At 38.6% G+C, this 20334-nt stretch overlaps 1 protein-coding gene across 3 annotated transcripts in view; it reads left to right on the top strand.

Annotated features, from left to right (window-relative positions):
- Positions 1-20334, top strand: part of SYNE1 (spectrin repeat containing nuclear envelope protein 1) — a 2173401-nt gene that overhangs the window by 1874673 nt on the left and 278394 nt on the right. For all 3 annotated transcript variants that reach the window (XM_044089035.1, XM_044089189.1, XM_044089105.1), the window contains one exon: positions 9135-9347. In XM_044089035.1, coding sequence (XP_043944970.1) covers positions 9135-9347 — 213 coding nt within the window. The remainder of the gene's footprint in view (positions 1-9134; positions 9348-20334) is intronic.

Here is a 20334-nt window from a genome sequence, read left to right as displayed (position 1 = left end):
GGAGACAAAGCTTTGCAGGGCCAGTGAGTGTGAACTAGCATAGAGAGACATATTGGTGCTGAAAACCAACACAACTTGATGACCTATCAGGATCTCCAACTGAAATGATATGCATCAGCTATGCATGAAATGTTCTAGAAATCTGTCAGTCCCTGCAAAGTCCCTGATAACCACCAGAGGTTGCTCAGGCAATAATAAACCCAGCAACATCCTGTGGGATAGGTCATTGGAGCTACATCCTATTCCCCCACAAACCAACCTTTTCAGTGCACTGTTTGTAAACCAAGGATGCAGGCACAATAGATGGATACATTGCCTCTGCACCTGCAGGTTAACAGATTAAGCTGATTCTTGCTATGTCATGCATGCCCACCCCAAGATGTAATTAAAAGGTATGGTTGTATTAAATGGAATATTGCACATACAATTTTATTGTATTTGTAAAGTATCTCTTAAGGAATGTAGCAATAAAAATGTTGTGGTTGGTGTGCCCAGCTTTCATCAGAGGATTTTTTTTAACAAACATACTTTCTCTAAAAATTGAACTGCAAAAGGTTAAGGGGCTCCTAACTATTTTAAAGTTACCATGTTAAATGTGAAGAAAAATGGCAACAAAAAATGTAAGAAGCTGTTGGTATATAAAAAAAAAAAAAAAAAAAAAAAAAAAAAGCGTCCTCCAACCCAAAGGTCAGCAATGAGTTTGGTAATAGAACTGCTGTCTTATGCAGATTTAATAAAAGCATAATGTAAGAAGTGAATAAAACACAAGGGAACTAAGAAAGGATTCAACGTGGCCTGGTTTATCCTCCTCAACCACTAGGGCTTTCAGTCTGCTTGGCTTGGATAAAACTTTCCCAGACCAGTTCCTTCTCCCCACCCACAATGTTCTGCATGTCATCATTTTCCCTCCGATCTTGTTTTATGCTTATTTCACTCATACAATTAAAATGGACCGTGCCTTATTTTGCATTTCTGATGTGGTTTTGGTTCTGCTTTTGCAGAATTTTGGCTTACCCTATCAAGTCTGACATTGTTTATCTTTCTACTTCCTTATCAATGAATTTTTGTGCAACAGGATCAGAATTATCTTGACTTGGTTCTTCCTCTCTGCTTATTATTACCCTTTCCCTCTGTGCTATTGCCATTTGATTTTGTTTATTTTTTATTTGTATGTGTATATATCTGTTTTGGATTAATCAGGTTGCAGTATCTGTGTATTTTACTGTGACCTGTTTTTTTTTTTTTCTTTTTGGCTGAATGTAAAATTTTAGTGTTTGTTTTGGTTAGCTGTCATAATGGACAAGGCTGCTGGCTTCAGGAAATGCAAATCCTGTGGACAGAAGGTTCCTACTAAGGATACACGTTTAATGCTTGGTATGTTTTGGTGCTCAGCAAATTAAAATGGTATGCTAAATCTGTAAGAATTTTGATGAGAACGTTGACTGTTCACAGGAATAAGCTGATTATAAAAGCTTGTTGTCTAGAGAAGGTTTCCCGGAATCTTCTACCTCCCATAGCAGTAGCCCACTACTTCAACCCCCTCACTCATGGCCAGAGGACATGGGTAGACCTGCTAAGAGGCATACGGTTTCTATTCCAAGAAAGTTCTTCTATCCTCCCAAAGTACACAGGCAGGAAGCAGAGAAGTCTATTTCTGATACTAGTTTGTCTAAGATACTGGCTAGTGTTGTGGAGGACTATCTCTCCAAACCTTTAAGAGAAGAATCTGTTAGAAGAAACATAATTTCTTCCCTCTCTGAGGTAAACCATCTCATGCAGTCCACTTCTCTTGGCCCACATCTGCCAGGTCTTTTCAATCTATTTCATCCCACGAGTCTGTATTGGGTGGTATCACTTACGTGAAGCTGTTGAAGGCCGTGTTGCATGTGTGTAATTTGGAATGTGTCTTATCCCATCCACATCCATATCTGGGGGGTGTACAGGGATAATACTACCCTCACTACATTCATCTAAGCCTCCTCACTTACTTCACATTAGTGTCAGTCCATTTGAAAAGATCTACTACCCTGCAGGTTCCTACACTGAAAATGTAGGCGCCTACAGTGTCAGTACTGTTACTGGTACCCAAAGAGTGGCGTACAGCAGCAGTGGTCCCTCTCCACAAAGGTGATGCCTCAACGGATCCTGGAAACTATCGCCCCATAAGCCTGACTAGCTTGGTCTGCAAAGCTATGGAAAGGATCATCATGGACCTCATAAATAAAGATATTGGGGACCTACAGACACTGGATCCTACCCAGTTTGGCTTTGTTAAGGGCAGATCCTGCCTCTTAAACCTGGTCAATTTCTTTGAAACAGTCACCAAGGCCATTGACGAGGTGAAGGTGGTCCACACAGCCTACCTGGACCTCGCAAAAGCCTTTGATACAATACCCCACTCAGGCATTATAGATAAGCTCACCAGCTTAAATATAAACCCCTATGTCACTAGATGGGTTGCAAACTGGCTTAAGGACAGAACCCACATGGTTAGAATTGCTGGAGCCATGTCAGACTCCAAACCAGTTACAAGTGGCGTCCCACAAGGCTCAGTCCTGGGACCTCTCTTGTTCGGTATATATTTCTCGGAGGTACAGGCCAACACGGAAGGATTGTGGCTGACCAAGTTCGCAGATGACTGCAAACTGGGCGCCATAATCGACTCTCCAGCCGACACAAGCATCCTCCAAAAGGGCCTCATAGAAACAGACAACTGGTGCCAAAGCCATGGCCTCAAGCTAAATGCCAAAAAGTGTATAGTCATCCCCTTTGGCAAAAACAAAGTGCCCACAAATTACCACATAGGTGGTAATCCATTAAGTACAGAAGAAGTAATTAGGGACTTGGGGACCCAAGTTGATAGCAATCTCTCATTTGACAACCACGTGGCCAAAGTGGTTAGATAAATATTTTATATAGCCCACCTAATCATGAAAGGATTCACATCTAGATCAGGGAAGGTCATCATGCCTCTTTACTCATCCCTCATCAGGCCCATAATTGAATACAATGCCCCTTTTGGGATATACCTTACCAGACACCTGCAGCAACTGGAAAGAACCCAAAAGTACCTCACCAAGAGGATCAAAGGGCTCAAACAGATGCCATATGCTGCCCGGTTAAAGAAACTCCAGCTCTACTCAGTGGCATACCGCCTGCTCAGAGGCGATCTGTGCCTGACGTATAAAGCCATGTCCAACCCGGAATTAATGGACATGCTGTACCTCAGAAAATCCAAATCCCATTGAGAGACTTGAACCTCAGCACTGAAATAAATAGGACATGCTGGAGGGACAGATTCATAACCCATAGGCTCCCTTCACTCTGGAATAAAATCCCAGTCCAGGTTAGGCAGAGTCCCTCATTGACTCTCTTCAAGAGGAATCTTGATGAGTGGATGGGAGATCGTAGGTTTACCCCGGGTATCACTTCTGTGTCACTGTTAGACAGAGGCACAGTATACTAACCTCGAAAAAGGGCATAGCAAAATTAATTTAAAATGGGTGGCGAAAGCCAAACACACTCTGGCTAGGCTTATAAATGTCCTAGGGCGGATAGCCTAGTATGAACCTATGAACCTATGGTACTGCTGGCCTCTTTGTAAATATCTCTGATTCAACTATTTTCTCTGTTCCAGCTTTTGGATTAAAGGTTATTACCTTAACATTTGTGTTGACCCCTTTTTTAAGCCCCACTCAATCCAATGAAGCTTGCTAAAGGATCTTGCTAAACAGATAGCTCCCTTTCCTATACCTCATTGGTCTGTTTATTCTTCTCTCAGTGTGGGAGCCAAACATCTTTGATCGGGGCAAGAACCTCCAGTCTGAAATGAAATTGGTTGTAAAATAAAGATGTTTCAGAACGTGACTGATACACTTTAATAAACTTGGCAACTGCCTGTTGACACTGTTATCTGGACATCATTATCTCATGGATAAATGTCATCAAGACAACTTCTACTTCAGTTTAATCATGAACAAAGTAGTTTTTGTTAATTTGTTTCCAAAAAGAAGCTTATTATACATCTGCAATTTATGTATTCAGATATTTTCCTAATGATTATAAACTATACATTTAAATTGGTATTGATTGCATTGTGTTAAACTTTTTGTATAATTTTTGTTTTATTGTACATATAATCTATGGTAAAATAAAATCGAAATTGTTTGTATGCCCATCTGCTTGAAATTTATAAGTCCTCAAGCAGAACCTAAAAGTGATCTCAACATGCCTGATAGCATGGGGCTTCCATTTCTCTGTAATTAACCTAAAAGGATTATAACCTCTTCAACAATGGGTTCCCACTTGAAACTGCTAGTACCTGCAGTTTACATTTCTCTCCTAGGTACAATCATAAAAATATAAATCCATAATAATGGCATATTAAAACAAGGCAACAAAAATAAAATCATAATCCAGGGAGACTTAGTTAACAAACTTAACTCTACTGTTAAAATATAATCTCACACAAATTGCAGTAGTCAGTATTCTACACAGGATTAAAGAAACTACATGCTTACCTAACATCCTCAGTGGTCGACTTTTCATTCAGTACATCAATACATTCAAAGTTCCCATGCTCCCCCATTACTAAGGGAAACAAGCTCCATAATGTAAGATCTGTAACTGAATCCAAGAAAGATGTCATACTCTCTTGCCTTTCTGTCTTTGACTGGATTCCCCTGTACCAAACAAAGGACCCAGCCATAGCACTTCAGATATTTACTTGCACAGTCCTGTATAAGCACGCCACAATAAAAATGAAACAAGCATGGCGTATATATACACATGGCTAACTCCTGCTTTGAAAAAAAAATGTTAAAAGTTCAAAGCTTTGATATGACTGGAAATCCTCACAACATGTGCATGATCATAATATCTTTGTGAAGCTTAGGTAAAAGTGTAAATTAGAAATTAAAATAAATAAACCTTTCAAATTCATTCCAAGCTCTAACCCATCACCTTATAGCCCAAACACATCTAGAAATTAATAATAGACATAGCACACGTCTGTGATAGCAAATCTAGAAATGCTTTGAAAACAACAAACTCAGACTTTCTCCAAAACTTAAAAGCTTACTGATTTTTACTGCTCCACCTACTAACATTTCCCATGAACCCCGCACTAATATACCAATGCACATCCAACTAAAGGTACAGAACCTACAACTTCTTTTCATCCATCATCCTCCCAAAATGTGAATAGTATAAATTCCCTACTATCCTCTCTCTCTCTATTAGCACCATCTTTCTATTTCAACAGATCTCAATTAAATCAGCTAAAAATGTAAAAAGCATGGATACGTAGTGAACTGAACCAAAACAATAGACAGCATGCAGTCCAAAAACATGGATATTCAGTGAACGGAACCACAACAATAGACAGCATGCAGTCCTAACAATGGATGCAAACCACTTGCAGAGCCACTGGGAAAAGATAGACCTCTGATAACACAGAGGAATAAAGCCATGACTACAGCTTAATTGACCCAACTTCAGACAGAGGATTGGGCACTTCAGGTGGTGTGGCTGACAGTAGGACTGAAACAGTTTTATTGTCTCACCTTTGTTCAGAGCAGAAGGTAGGCCACATTTTCAGGTGCGCTTTCCCTTAGAAAATCCTTGATGGAGATTGGAGATCATGCATGAGCACTTGCTTTGCAGTAAATGCAGTAGTCCTGAGAGTTTACATCACTCATGAAGGCAGTGACAAGTTCTTGCCATACACCTATTGCACAAAATCCTTGGGGAAGGACAGGAGATGCACAGTGTGATTAGCAACCCAGTATGTGTAAAAATCAAAACGACCTCTGATGATCACCTGCATGACAGCTCTTCTTGGCTAACCCTCATTCTCTGCAATGAGGGGAATGAACAGACCAACTGGTTTTGAGGGGGCTGGCTGATGATCAACACTGGAATATATCTTTAATCTCTCCATCTCCTTAGGTGTACTCCACCCCAATTTAAATAATCCTTGTCCATAAGAAATAATCTATCCTCCCAACAAGATGTCTGCACAATATTTATTGTATGTCCTATCATTCAGTTTTCTAAAACTGATTTATGCTCGTCTGTGAACATCTAAACAAATAAGGCATATTTAACTTCAAAAATAGCAACAATTACCACAATTTGCGCTGTTACTGACAAAAAATATATGTATGTTTTCTTCTGTGCAGAAAAGAGTCTTGACTTGTGCTCAGTGACATTCTGAATTAACGAAGGAGCTCCATCACTACTTACCTACCAGCAGTTCTAAACTGCTGTCTAGTCTCTATACCTTGAGAGATATTGCAACTGCTTCAAACCACAGCAAGACTTTTTAATAATTTGTATAACTCCTACCAGCTTCTGTGTATATTGTTAGCATTAAGAAATCTATTACCTCCTTTATTTGATACAAGTGCTAATAAATCTTTTAAGGGCCACAGCTCACAAAGAGTTCTGATGTTAAAGGCTTAAGTGCAGTAACATTCCTTCTGCTGCATTGTGGCATGCTTCTTCTGTATTACTGCTATTACCTGTGGAAGCTGATAAGTTGTACCCTAGATGATGACAGTACATTCTTCCAACTGCACAAAAAGTTTTCAAATATCTTACTTTAGAATCTCTGTAGTTAAGGCATCATCTGAATCTGTCATTTTTTTAATCTGAACTTACTTGACACGAGTATATAAAATTTATAACATTTGAAGATCTCAGATGCCAAAGGTAAATGTTGCTACCTGTTCTTGTGTCATATAACTCCCCAAGAGTCCTTGCCAGAAGCCTGGCTTCACTATACCCAACACAGAAGTTACAAAAAATACAAAACTGTAAGATTAAAGTTATAAATCTTGCAACTTTTGATATTTTAAAAAGTTTGTTACATTCTCAGTTATGTACTATAACCCTACTAACACTCAAAGTCGTGTCTGAAATGTACAACTTGAGATGTCAGTCTTTTAATATGCACAGTAAAATATGTGCACAATGCTGTTCTAGTGCTGTCATGGTACAACAAACAACGTGTCTTGCATTTGTGCTCTAGAAGTGAACCTACTGCTTGACCCTATGGGCAGATGTAACTTTTGTCAGGTATTAAGCTACCATGCTCTACCCCTTCCTACCTTTTTGGGAGTTGTGTCCTTTAAATTTTTTGCTACTAATAAAACTAAATTCTAATTCCTGCTTTTGCAACTTTATGGAAAGTAGAATCATGAAATTTACTTGAACAATGAATATTTCTTTATGTCTCCCAATGTGAGATTTTCCATTGGTGACCCAAGGTGGTATTCATAAGACTAGAAGAAAGTCCCGTTTTTTTTTTTTTTTTTTTTTGAATAAGGGCTTTGGACTTTTTTATATGCACCTGAGCTAACACTAACTCAGTCAGATGGATAATATACTGAGGAGAACATCACGCCCCCCCCCCCCTTGACTGCATTACAGTGTCAGTATCGGAAATTAATCCAATTATCTGGTGCAGGACTAATACCATAGTACCCTTCTAATCTTCCAGCATCAAAGGAGAATGTTCTACCTGTTGATTCACTGACACTGACTGGCCTTCTGTATATGGCCATGTTAGAAAGACTTCTGTAATGTGGACCCACAATCTGAAACTGCATTTCACCTTTTAAAAGATAACTTAGTGAGCCTATTGATTTGAAAACACTATAACAGTGCTTCTCTGACATCATCTAGTTAGCTCCTAATGAATCTGCTTTAGGTATATAAGATGACTTCTGGTCACCCCCTCAAACACACCTTTTCTCCCTAATTCTACCTTCTGGTTATCGAATAGGCCACTGGTTTTATAGCTTAAATCATCCATTTTGTGCTGTTCTCTAGTCTTGAACTATTCAGTACTTATAAACAACTGCTTATGTTGTGACTTTTGTTTTAATAATAATGTACATTTCTTGAAAATACTTGTTTAGGTTACATTCATGAGATAATCTGCAGTACTGTTGCTCAGTGTCCGTTGTGCCGTGATATTTTATTGTTTCATTTATAGTTTCCTTGGAAATGTTAATTTCTCTGGTGTTGCATATCATGTCATATTGTGTTGCACAATGCTCTAGTCTGCATGTATTTCCTACCATTATTGTATTGTGCTAGAATAATGAATAGTACCTACGGTATGTAAAGCTTCCTTAGAAAAAGTCTTAACTTTCATAACTGTTTAACTTTACTGTTTATGCAAATTTCAGAAGAAGAATCATGTAGCCACCTTATCACAATAAGTAATTTTACATTTCTGCTTCTGATCTCTGCCACCCTGCTAATTGTTATTCTTGATTAATATGCATTAGCTTAAGTACTTTCAGTGGTATTTTCAGAAAATGTTATTATACTGTTAATGGTTTTATGTTTTGTTAACCTGAATACCTGTTGTAAGGTAGTCATCTCAAGCTACTGTTACAACTTTACTATTTTCTTGTCTGTCTGATTTTAGGGGTCTTGACTGAACAATGTGTTTGCACACCTAGTTAGTAAATAGAATTGTGATCATCTTTCTTTCTGTCCCTTCTTTTCTTCATGGTATTTATCACCAGTTTACTTGTCAGAAATCCAAGATTTTGCACTTCTATGTCAGCATTGACTTGGCATACAGACATAAGAAATGTTTAAATTCAAAACTTGCAATTATCAGCACCACTATGAAGGACAATGCAAAGAAAATCAAGACCTATGAAGTTATTTACATATAAATGTATATCTGTCAGGAGCTTCACCAGTAATAAAAGAAAGGACTGTCAGTCATGTAATTTTTTCTGCAATCATTACAGAATGATAAGGTAAAAACAGCACATAATTCATGTTTGGGAAGTGGTCCCATTTATTTGTGTCATATTTCCTTTTAATGACCCATTTGAGAGTCCTAACAGTTTTCTGTCTTTTAATATTGTTACTATAAAAGCAATATGATTTAGTTTTGCAAAACAAAGTCATTGTGCATAGAGGTGTTACTGTTTTATCAATTACTTTACAGACAGAACCTCTAAATAGAAGTATTACATTTTATTAGCGTTAGCGATATGGATTTAGACACTTTGAAGGGAGTATATTAAATTATTTTAGGATAGACTTCCAGTATTGCCAAAATGTTAAAGTATTAATTTTATTTCTACTCTCCCCTTTAACAGCAAATCCGGCGTGAATTGAGGGACTCACAGATGAAAGTAGCATCACTACAAGATATGTCCACCCAGCTTCTTGTTAACGCTGAGGGTGGGGATTGCCTGGAAGCCAAAGAGAAAGTGCATGTCATTGGAAACAGACTTAAACTTCTTCTGAAGGAAGTTACAAGGGACATAGTAGAACTGGAAAGAATACTAGAAATCACAGGGAATCAGATGGTACGTAGCCAGTGAGAGTATTAAATAAGAATGTCTTTGAGTTTAATTAATTATGGTTTAATACTTCTCTGCATCATTCTGTATATCACATTGAGATTAACTCTGAATGTGAAATGGGAGTCATGACAGCAGCTAATATTTACTTTAGTATCCACTGAATTAGTCTATGTGGATTCTCCTTCGGTTTTAATGTTTTTATTCCGGAAACACAACATGAATATATTCAAGTCTCTGTGTTATTTTTTTATGTAACCTTTTAGTATGAATTTATGAGACTGGAACATTTCATTTATTTATTTATTTATTTATTTATTAACAAGGATTCTGTCTGCTAACAGATTAGAGACACTTTCAAAGTGATAACTTTCTTTGAAAAGTTGAGAAAATATGAGTTAATACATATTTTCTGAGAAGTGTAGATAATTCTAGTAACTCATTATTTATTAAGTGTAGTTCATCTTTTCTTCCCAAATTGCCTGGAAAGATTAGGAGGGATAGCGCAAGATCAGATTCTGAAAGAGTCAAGGCATTTGAGAGGTATTCTGTGTGTGTGTGTGTGTGTGTGTGTGTGTGTGTGTGTGTGTGTGTGTGTGTGTGTGTGTGTGTGTGTGTGTGTGTGTGTGTGTGTGTGTGTGTGTGTGTGTGTGTGTGTGTGTGTGTGTGTGTGTGTGTGTGTGTGTGTGTGTGCATTAATGTATACAAAGATGAGTTGAGTTGCACTGAATGCTTTTAACAACATAAAACAGAAATTAATTCATGGGCCATTGTTTATGCATTTATTCATTCATTTGATTGTGTGTACGTATGTGTGTGTGTGTGTTTATAAAACACTCCCCTCACCTATCCAGAATTTTGCAGAATGTACAAATATTTGCATTATGATTTTCAGGCAAATCTTTGAGGACTAGTGAAGTCACTAAATTATTACAGACTTTGTTTCAAACTTCATATCCTTCAGAAAATGTATGCTAATGCAAAACATTCTATCAACTTTCTAAGTCCATTAGAGCAATATTTAAAACATTATCTGTTTTAAGACCTTTGTCTCCCATTATTTTTGTCTTTGTCCAAAGTCTTGTGATAAGAGATTGAGAGGTATGGTGCCTAATATATGTATGGGGGTTTGAATGTTCTTATCTGTTCTTGATTTTGCAGAATGTCTCTTTTTTGTGTCTTATTTTTGTGTGTTTCTTGTATGTTTTCCAGCAGTTAATAAGGACTGCTATATAAATGATGAGGGACATTCTAACTTCAGACTTGACAGCCTTCAGAAAAAGCATGCTTTTGTAATGCTTGTTATTTTAACAGCAGAGTATATAATAGCAATATCTGTCTTTGATTTTGCAGAATGTCTTTTTTTGTGTGTCTTATTTTCGTGTGTTTATTGTATGTTTTCCGGCAGTTAATGAGGACTGCTTTATAAATGATGAGGGACATTCTAATTTCAGACTTGACAGCCTTCAGAAAAAGCATGCTTTTGTAATGCCCGTTATTTTAACATTAGAGTATATAACAGCAATATCTGTTCTTGATTGTGGTACTTAGGATCACAGGATGTTACTAGGCTAATGGCCCTAGGGCCCTTACAAGCCTAGCCAAGTTCTGCCTTTGTTTCCACTATCAGCACCTATTTCCCCTGTCCAAAAGAGACACAGGTGGAACCTCTAGGGTGAATTTATAGTTACCCATCCAGTCATTCAGATTGTGCTTGAAGAGGGCCAAAGAGGTGCTCTGCTTGATATGAATTGGGAGTCTGTTCTACAGGTGCTGTAACCTCTGGGAGACGAATCTGTCCCTCCAGCAGATTATATTAATGTCACATACCAGCTTAAAGTCTTTAGAGAGAGTAACCTGTGAGCCATTGGACTTGTGGGTATGCAGCATTTTCAAATAAGCAGAGTCAGAGATTGCCTTATACACAATGCAAGGCAGAGATTGCCTCTGAGTAGTCTGTATGAAATGGAGTAAAGTGACAGTGATTTCAGCCAATCCACATAGGACAGATGGTGAATATCTTGAGTTCTACTTGTGAGGAACCTTTGTGGTCTCTCCATTTGCTGCAGGGTCCTGGAAAGGTACATACCAAAAGAGGCATTGTAATCAATTATTGGCCTTATGAGGGAAGAGTACAGGGAGATTGTAACTTCTTTTTTTCTGGAGGCAATGCTTTTACTTATGAGATGAACAATATAGAATGCCCTTCTTACCACTGTGGAGGCAATGTGATCAAAGGTAAGGTTGCTGTCAACCTGTGTGCCCAGGTCTCTCACCACTGAGTGCATGCTTAGGGTGTTTCTATTGATGTGGTAGTTAGCAGGAACATCACTCTTACTGAAATGGATAATAATACATTTGTTTTGCATTGAGCTTAAGGCCATGACTTTGGCACCAATCATTTGTTTACGTAAGACCCTCTTGTAGGATGTTGACATCATGTAGGGATTCTGTGACTGCTCCCAGTTTGCAGTTGTCAGCAAACTTTATCAGCCACAGACCTGTAGTTTTTGCTTGTACTTTGGAGAAATATATTCTGAACAGTGGATGTCCCAGGACTGATCTGTGTGAAACAGCATTAGTTACAAGTCTGCTATTGCAGGGGGATTCCCTTATTTTGACTGCATGAGTTCTATTGGTGAGCCAGTTACCAACCCACCCAACGATAGAAGAGTTGGTACCTAGCTGGGTGAGTTTGTCAATAATGCCTGAGTGGGGGTTAATGTCAAAAGCCTTGGCCAAGTCCAGGTAGGCTGTTTTGCACAGTTTTCCCCTTGTCCAGGGTTCTGGTGACTAACTCAAAGAAGTCCACCAGTTTTAACAAGCATGATTCTTTTGTGTCTCACATTTTAGTTTTCTCCTGGGTACTTGAACTAAGACATCAAGAGGTATATATGTATGTGTGTGTGTGTGTGTGTGTGTGTGTGTGTGTGTGTGTGTGTGTGTGTGTGTGTGTGTGTGTGTGTGTGTGTGTGTGTGTGTGTGTGTGTGTGTGTGTGTGTGTGTGCTTTAGTGTTTGTGGTGAAAGGCTGCAGTGCACTTAACACTGTATTTTGACAGCAGGAAGAGAAAAAGGTACATTCCCATGGGTAAACTATTTATGTATTCATTCATTCAATAGATCACAATCAAAGTTCTATGGTGCACAGTCATACAAGTATCTATAATTGATGGTCATGTGTGTGTATCTGTATTTGTTTATATGCATGTGTTTGGAGATAGAGTTGCTCTAAACTCTCTGTGATTTTGTAGAATTTCTAATTTTGCCTCATACGTTGGTCTGTTTCTTGTAATTTTTTTCTGAAAAATCAGTAAGGATTGCAGTCATTGAATAATGGCAGACACCAGAGTTTCAGATTTAAGAAACTGCAGAAAACAAACATACAAATGCAAAGCCTGTTCTAGCAACTTTGTAAGTTAAGTGCAATATCTGTCCCTGCTTTCGATTTTTTTTGTCTCTCATTGTTTTTTTTTTTTCGCATTTATCTTAACTCTTGAGCTAAGAGGTTGAAAGGTACTCCCCATCTGAGTGTAGGTTTTATTTAGATGCTCTGATTTCCACACCAGACCCTCTGGTGTATAATGTACTCCTATAGACATTTGTGATTTTACTTTCACCTCAGTCAAATACCAGAGGGACACAAAGAAGGTGATGCTCTTTTTGGAAAGGTAGGGTGGCTGGCACTATTCCCTGTTATAATGTATATATACTTGCAATTGTTTGTCATCTCATTTTAGTGGGAATTGCTTTTTCATTAGCTTTCAACATTCAGCTTTAGATACAATTTATTTTTCTTGAAAGAAAAAAAAGACTGAATCTGTAATTATGATTTTTGTTTAGGGCATCATTGGATGAAAATGTTATTTAAAAAATCTGTTAATATGCATATGAGAACATCTGGAACCCTATGACTTCTGGGGGCCTAGAGGCCCTAAGACCATGTTGCTTCATCTGTATTTAGTACAGTGGAGTCTTTGCTGGTTGTGGTGTGTTAAATGAATGCATGAGAAAACTAAAAAGTAAGACTGAAAAAAAAGACAAAAAAACAAAAACAAGGTAATGAATCAGGGTGGTACATGTGGCAGGATGGGGTTGAGAGTACATGGGCATTAGGGCGGAGCAGGAGGAAGTCCAAAGAATCAGTTGCCTAGGGTTCCATTTAATCTAATGCTAGCCTTGTTGAGTGCAGTCAGATGGCTGAGATGTGTAGTCCATACAGTGGCTATAATGAATGGGTACCAAGAGTATGTAGATGATAGTGAGTGTTTGATCACAGGTAACAGGCATTGACCTATTTTTAATAGAGCCCCACCCCAGCCCATTACAATAACCTTTTCATAAGGAATCATTGACAGTGTGATTTCTAAGTGTGTGCTGACAGTGATTATTTTGGGAGATTCTTCCTGTCTTCAGTTTGGTGAGACTGTACAGTTGGTATATATATAAGTTTGGGGAGTGTGTTTGGGGGGTTGCCCCCCCCCCCCATCAGGGGTTGCAGCAGGGCTTACCCCTGCAAAAAACACTGGCTTTCATTGTTTTGGTTTCTTGGCATTCTGACAGTCGAGGATGCACAGACCCTGCCTCATACTTGAGATTTAACAACCTGTGAGGCTTGCTTTATTACAGTTTTTTGAAATGTGTTTGTTCTTAATTAGCTAATACCTATGTTAGAGGGGAAAGTCTACATTTCCACAAAAAGCATCTGTTCCCTCTTTCTCTGGTTTTCATTCATTATGTTTCTGGAAGAAAACTGACAGTAAAATAACACCAGAAGTAAACTGCCCCATATGCTCTTGATCACTGTCAGTCTGCAGGCAGATACCAGTAATGCTACCCTGGTACTCTTAATCTTTGGTAGTAGTAGTACCAGCCTCCCAGACTTTTCACTTTTTTAGTAGTGAGTGGCGCCAAGCCTAATATGGCTTTCTGCAACTACATTATCGTGTGCTTAGAAAAAGATTTGCGGTAGATTGTGCAGGTACTGGCCTGGAGGCATGGCTTCCATTCCATGTATGTTATCCATAATACCTGATATGTCTTAACCTTTGCAACAGTTGTAGCATCAGAAAAATACCAGTATGCAGTGCTACAGTATTCTATTATTTATTTATTTTATTTATCTGCTGTTTGGTAACTGGGTTGGTGGACTGGTCAGTAAACCTTTTTCAGCCATGACTCAGTATCGCTGTCCATTGGATGGATATGCTTGTTGTTTATAGGGCTGTATAACTATCTTCCACTACAGATTAAATCAGATCACTTTATTTGTTGAGCTTAAACCTAGGTTTATTGCACCAAAATTAAAAACAATACAGAAAAGGAAAAAATATATAAACCACATTTGGAATAATGTAGACAAAATGGACTGAAAATGCATAAATGAGTCAAATAGAATAAATATATAAAATTATGTCATATAAACAGATTATGCCTTTTTAAACAAGTAAGTGTTAAGTGTCCATTTAAAGAGTTCAGTGGTAGGCTCATATCTCAGACAGCAGGATAGTGAATATCACATGTAAACAGTTAAATAAATGAAGGAATTTCAGCCTGAATTTTCCAGATGGTATCTGGCAATCTGTAGCTACTAGCAGTTCCCCAGTGACCATGATGCTTGACAGGGTACCTATAGCTCATTGAGGTAGGGAAGAGCCATGTGATGTAGGTTTGATAGATGAGAACTAACTTACTAACATCAGATCAGTAGACTGTGGTCAGCACATGCACATGCCTTAAAACCTGAGGCATGTGAGAACAGTGCTGTACCTCAGGGAGTACTCATACAACATTGTTTTGTACTGCCTGCAGACAGCCGCACTCATCAACACCAAATCCCAGTTAAGGTGTACTGCAGTAAACAAAGTGTGATAAGACTATGCATGCGTTAACATTGAAAGATATTTTTATGGTAAGAGATGTTTTATTCCGGTGATAATTCTTTAGTTAAAATAAAGAAGATTAGATGAGAGTAGTCACTTGTTCTTGAAGTGACAGCTAATAATAAATACTAATGTGCAAATTTAGACTTGGGACACAAAATCCATCTAATGTCCATATACATAATTGTAGGTGGAAGGTATGTATCAGTGGTGATTTTCAGGGTGGTTTGAACAGTAACACCCTTAATTTTACATGTGAGCAAAAGACAGTTCTGCTTCTCATTCAGTCAGTGATGCCATTCAGTCATTCCACAAATGGAATTAAGAAAGACAAATGCTCTTGAGTGAAGAAGAGACAAAGGCTGGTATCATTAATGTGTGAATGATTCTGCCTTAACTCCCCTCTTCTAGTCAGTGATGTCTTATAGTGGTAACATATGTACTGTTAATAACAAAGTGCCAAGTGTGGACCCCGAGCAGCAATGAATTGAAGATTCTTGAAACTACCTGTGCTGAAACTTGAGTGTGAAAGCACTTGAGCACCATGGAAAACAATCCACAGTAGATCTGCAGGTGCTCCAACAAATGCTCACCATGCACAATGTCATGTATGACTGAAAGATCAACTAGGACCAGGACTGCTGGATCTACTATATTAAATGCCACCAAAACATCATGTTGGACTGAGACTTGAATAACACCCTGAGCTCATGCTATAGGAGGTCATTAACAATTCTGACATAAGTCTTAGTGATGAGGCATTTCCTGACATTTGACAAGTTTTAGACACCGTAACATTTTTTAAATTATATTCAACTTTCTCAATAAGCTTACAAAGTCAAGGTTAGAGAGATCCAAGTATGTGTTTTTTTTTTAAGTTTGGGACCAATCAAAGCCTGTGTTTAAGTTAAGTGGAAAGATCCCTGTTTTTTTATCAAAAAATCGACAGACATGAGAATAACTGGACCCAGTATCCAGGCAAGGTGTAACTAACCTAGTTAGGCCTGGGTGCAACACACATTAGAAGGATGTACACCTGAAATCATACCTATGACTTTGGACTAGCCAGCATACTTAAGCTCACATCACTTGAAGCCTAGAGGCAGTCTATATGGATCAAGACAGTGCTTGAAGAAATCAGTGGATATGTTGGAGGGCTTCTTCCCTAAATATTTCATCTTATTTGCAAAACTCTGAACTGATGCATCATATTCTGAGGTAGAAAATGACTTTCCATCTTATTTTACTGATAGAACTGCATAACCTGTCAACAATTCAAAAACAAAATGTTATCTGGTCAGTTAGAATAGGGAAGACATCCCCTTATAAAGGGCATCGCTTTTTTATACTCAGTTTCTGCGTGACAGGTATAACATTTTTTATAAAGCTTGAGTTTGACATCTAGCAGGAGAGTTTACCTGCTCTAACAATTCAGCCACTGCTCTGCCCGTTTTAGAATTTTGAGATTATTGTCAAACCTTGCTTTATAAACCCTTTTAAGAAAATTTGTACATTAAATGGGACAATTTGATCAAGTGTATGTGTGTCAGCACCTTTACATGACGACTCAGGATCATCCACACAGCATTCTTGTAAGAGCATCTTAACTAAGGGAATTCAGTCATGACTGGTAATGATTCTCAAATTTCTGTACCTGACTACCTCAAGATGTGGAAACTCAGTGAATAAGTATTTCTATGCCAAAGTGGATCAAGGATTGTCAGATCAAGTAGACTGGTTTTGCTACCATGTCAGGGGTGATCGACCCTAGCTGAAATACTAAGTTGACAGAATGCTCTTTTTCAAGTAATTACTTAAAAAAACAGGCCTGTCATAATTGTAGGGAAAGCTTTGGTAAAAGTCATTGACTCATCATAGCTCAAATGCTGAAATCATGGAGGATTAACAAGATTGGATGTTCCATTACTGAAATGATTGGAGTTTGTGAACTCCTATATAAAACTCCTCACATCATGCGATAGAAGAAATATGAAGAGAGGCCCCAGTTTTGTTCCTGTACCCAGCACCCAGCAGCCATGACACATTTAGTTGACTTGATAGATCTGCTATGATTTTCATACACTTTCAGAGTAGTTCTCAAGCAGCAAACTGCCTTCCATTGATCTTACTACACTAAGCCACTGGGAGCATGACAGCTACTGAATGGTGGCTGAAGTTAGGCTCAACGAGATTTCATTATCACCCATATCAATCTCACATCAGCCCCATCCACAAACGAGGCAACTCTTTTGATCCATCTAATTTACATCTTATATCCATCTTGTCACCCATATCCAAAATTCTCAAGAGAGGTATCCATCAGCAGGTAATGCAATACTTATTGCAAAACAGTATTTTAACGAAACCCAACCCACAGCACAGCTACAGCCCTGTTATCTTTTACAGACACCATGAACAAGGATAGAGATGCAGGATGCTATACAGCCTCAGTATTCCTTGATCTCTCCAAGGCCTTTAACTCAGTGTCTCACCCCTTACCATTAAACACACCGTCTAGCCTAGGCTTCTCACATAACATAGTAAAATGGTTTCAGAACTACTTCAAGGATCATAAACAAGCAGTGAAATGGTCCAACAAACTCTCACCCTTTCTCCACAACCCTACTGGAGTTCCCCAAGGCACCATCCTAGGACCCCTACTCTTCAACATTTTCACAAATAACCTTCACACTGCCTCTCACCCTGGGACCCTCATTCAATACCCTGATGATTCCACCATAATCTGCACTGCTCATTCACTACCAGAACTACTCTTAAAAACTCAACAGTCCTTTACTGCAGTCGAATCCTGGCTAAGAAATGCCCAACTCTTTCTTAATCCAAAGAAGACAAAACTAGTAATCTTTCATCCCAAAAACACTTCCCTTGTCACTGATCATTTCATCATCCTTGCATCTGACAACACTGCGATAGAAATAGTGCAGGAAACCAAACTTCTAGGTGTTATCATTGACAATAAACTTTCATTTGACCCCCATATACAGCAAAATATAAAGAAAACTCATCAAAAAAGGGACTCGTATAGAAATAAACTTTTCTTTACTGCAGCAACCAAAACTATCCTTGCAAAAGCATTTTTACTTCCCTCTCTTCTTTATGGTGCCCCTATCTTAACTAACTTACAAAATTCTACCCTAAGCAAGTTGGAACAGTGCTACAACAAAGTTGCAAAGTTGCCACAAAATCTAAATATCACACACACCACTATAAACTACTCCTAGAATTAAACTGGCCCCATGAACTACCCAACCAACTTGCCTTTATTCAGCTATCCATTTTGCACAACCTTATTTTCAAGCCTAATGCCCACCCTGCACTAGCCAATCTAGTCACACCTTACACACCAAATTGATCCCTATGATCAGAAGACAAAAATCTCTTCGCTATCACAAAACCCACAAGAAAACCTGGTCACTCTCTGTATTCATACTATGTCTCTGTACATTGGAATTCACTACCTCTAGATGTTGGCCTAACCCATTTCAAAGCCTCTTTAAAAAATCATCTCAAAAATACATGGCTGTGCTCCTGCATAAAGTTTGCCTAGTACTTAGGTCTTCCTCTTTTGTCACATTTCAATCCCTCACAGACTGCAAGATCCTAAAGCTCTTCTAACTCCTTCTCTGCTTCTATACCATATCCTTAAGCTACTGTTCAGGCTTTATTGCTTCTATTCTTCTAAACTCTCTCTCACTATGTGTCTGCATCACTAACTTTCTGGCTACTATTTTCCTAAATGAAACTAACAGTGTGAAGTTGTTCAATCTCTCTGTTCATTCTTCACTGATGGGTTCAGAGCCAGTCCATCGGCATAAGGTTCTTAGGTTACATGTCCCTTTCTAAGATGTAAGTTGTTATATAATGGAAGGGTCTTTATATTCAAAAATGTGAGCATTGATAGCAGAATATCATTCAGTGTTCCCAGTGCAAATCAAGCTTTTCCCGTGGAAAGCAGAGGAAAAACAGAAACCCTGTGGTGGCTACTACTGAAAACGTATGTCCATCGTCTCCTCTGTACCACTAAGCTGTGAAACAAAAATAGCTCTCTAATGTAAAAAGTTAATGCCTCTTTTAAATGGTAAAGACAAAACAAAATAATCTAATTTGAAATTCACCCATCCTCGCACTTCGCAGAACAATAGTTGGAGCCACAGAACAAAAGATGACAGGGCACCAACTGAACTCCATTGATGTACTGTACAAGTGTCCTCATATATGCTAGATGACACATGCACAATACATCCGTGTTGTTCCTTTTACATTCTAACTCAACAACGTCTCTCACTTCAACCAACCCACAACCAGTAAAACCTCATCCAGCCTTCTGTATCCTGTTTACATTTTCAATAACTGAACACTTGTGTAATAATTAACATGCTATTCAAGGTACTACAGTTCACTTCCCTCCTCTTTCTTGCACACATAATCAACTCTCATACACCTCTCAACACCAGTGTTATGCCCAGTGCTCAGTCCATTGCTCTCATAGAACCATACAACATTTCTAGGCTATCGACCTGGAGGTCATTTTAAGTCCAGCCATTTCAACCCAATGTAACACTGTAGAGGTACTAGTCAGTACCCAAGATTGCTTTTACTCATGACTGCCCGTGTCCATGAGAGTTGTGGATACTGTCCCTGGTAAGAATTTATGGTGCCCCATCCCCTCACCAGGTTCCTCTTGAACAGTGTCCTAGAGGTGTTCTGTTTCACATGAATTGGTAGCCTGTACCAAAGATGTGGCAATCACTGGGAGATAAATCCATCCTTCCAGCGCATCCTATTTAAGTCGCAGGTCATATTTAAGTCCCTGGAATGGGTAGCCCTAGATCCATTTGGTTTACAGATATGCAGTAAGTTCATTAGGCTTGGGTCTTGGGTTGCTCTGTAAGCCAGGCATAAGTCTCCCTCTAAGAAGTCCATACGATATGGAGTATAGTGGTAGGGATTTTAGTCGATCCATGTAAGGCACATGCTGGAGGCCCTTGATCTTCTTTATTAGACACCTTTGCAGTCTCTCTAATTGCTGTAGAAGCTTAGTCTGGTACATACCAAATGGGGCATTATACTCAATTAAGGGCCAAATAAGTGC

The sequence above is a fragment of the Protopterus annectens genome, chromosome 1.part0 (assembly GCF_019279795.1).
Source record: "Protopterus annectens isolate FY-2018-M chromosome 1.part0, PAN1.0, whole genome shotgun sequence".
In the NCBI taxonomy this organism is placed as follows: domain Eukaryota; kingdom Metazoa; phylum Chordata; order Ceratodontiformes; family Protopteridae; genus Protopterus; species Protopterus annectens.
The sequence above is the reverse complement of the archived record's forward strand: the minus strand, read 5'-3'. Positions and strand labels throughout refer to the sequence as shown.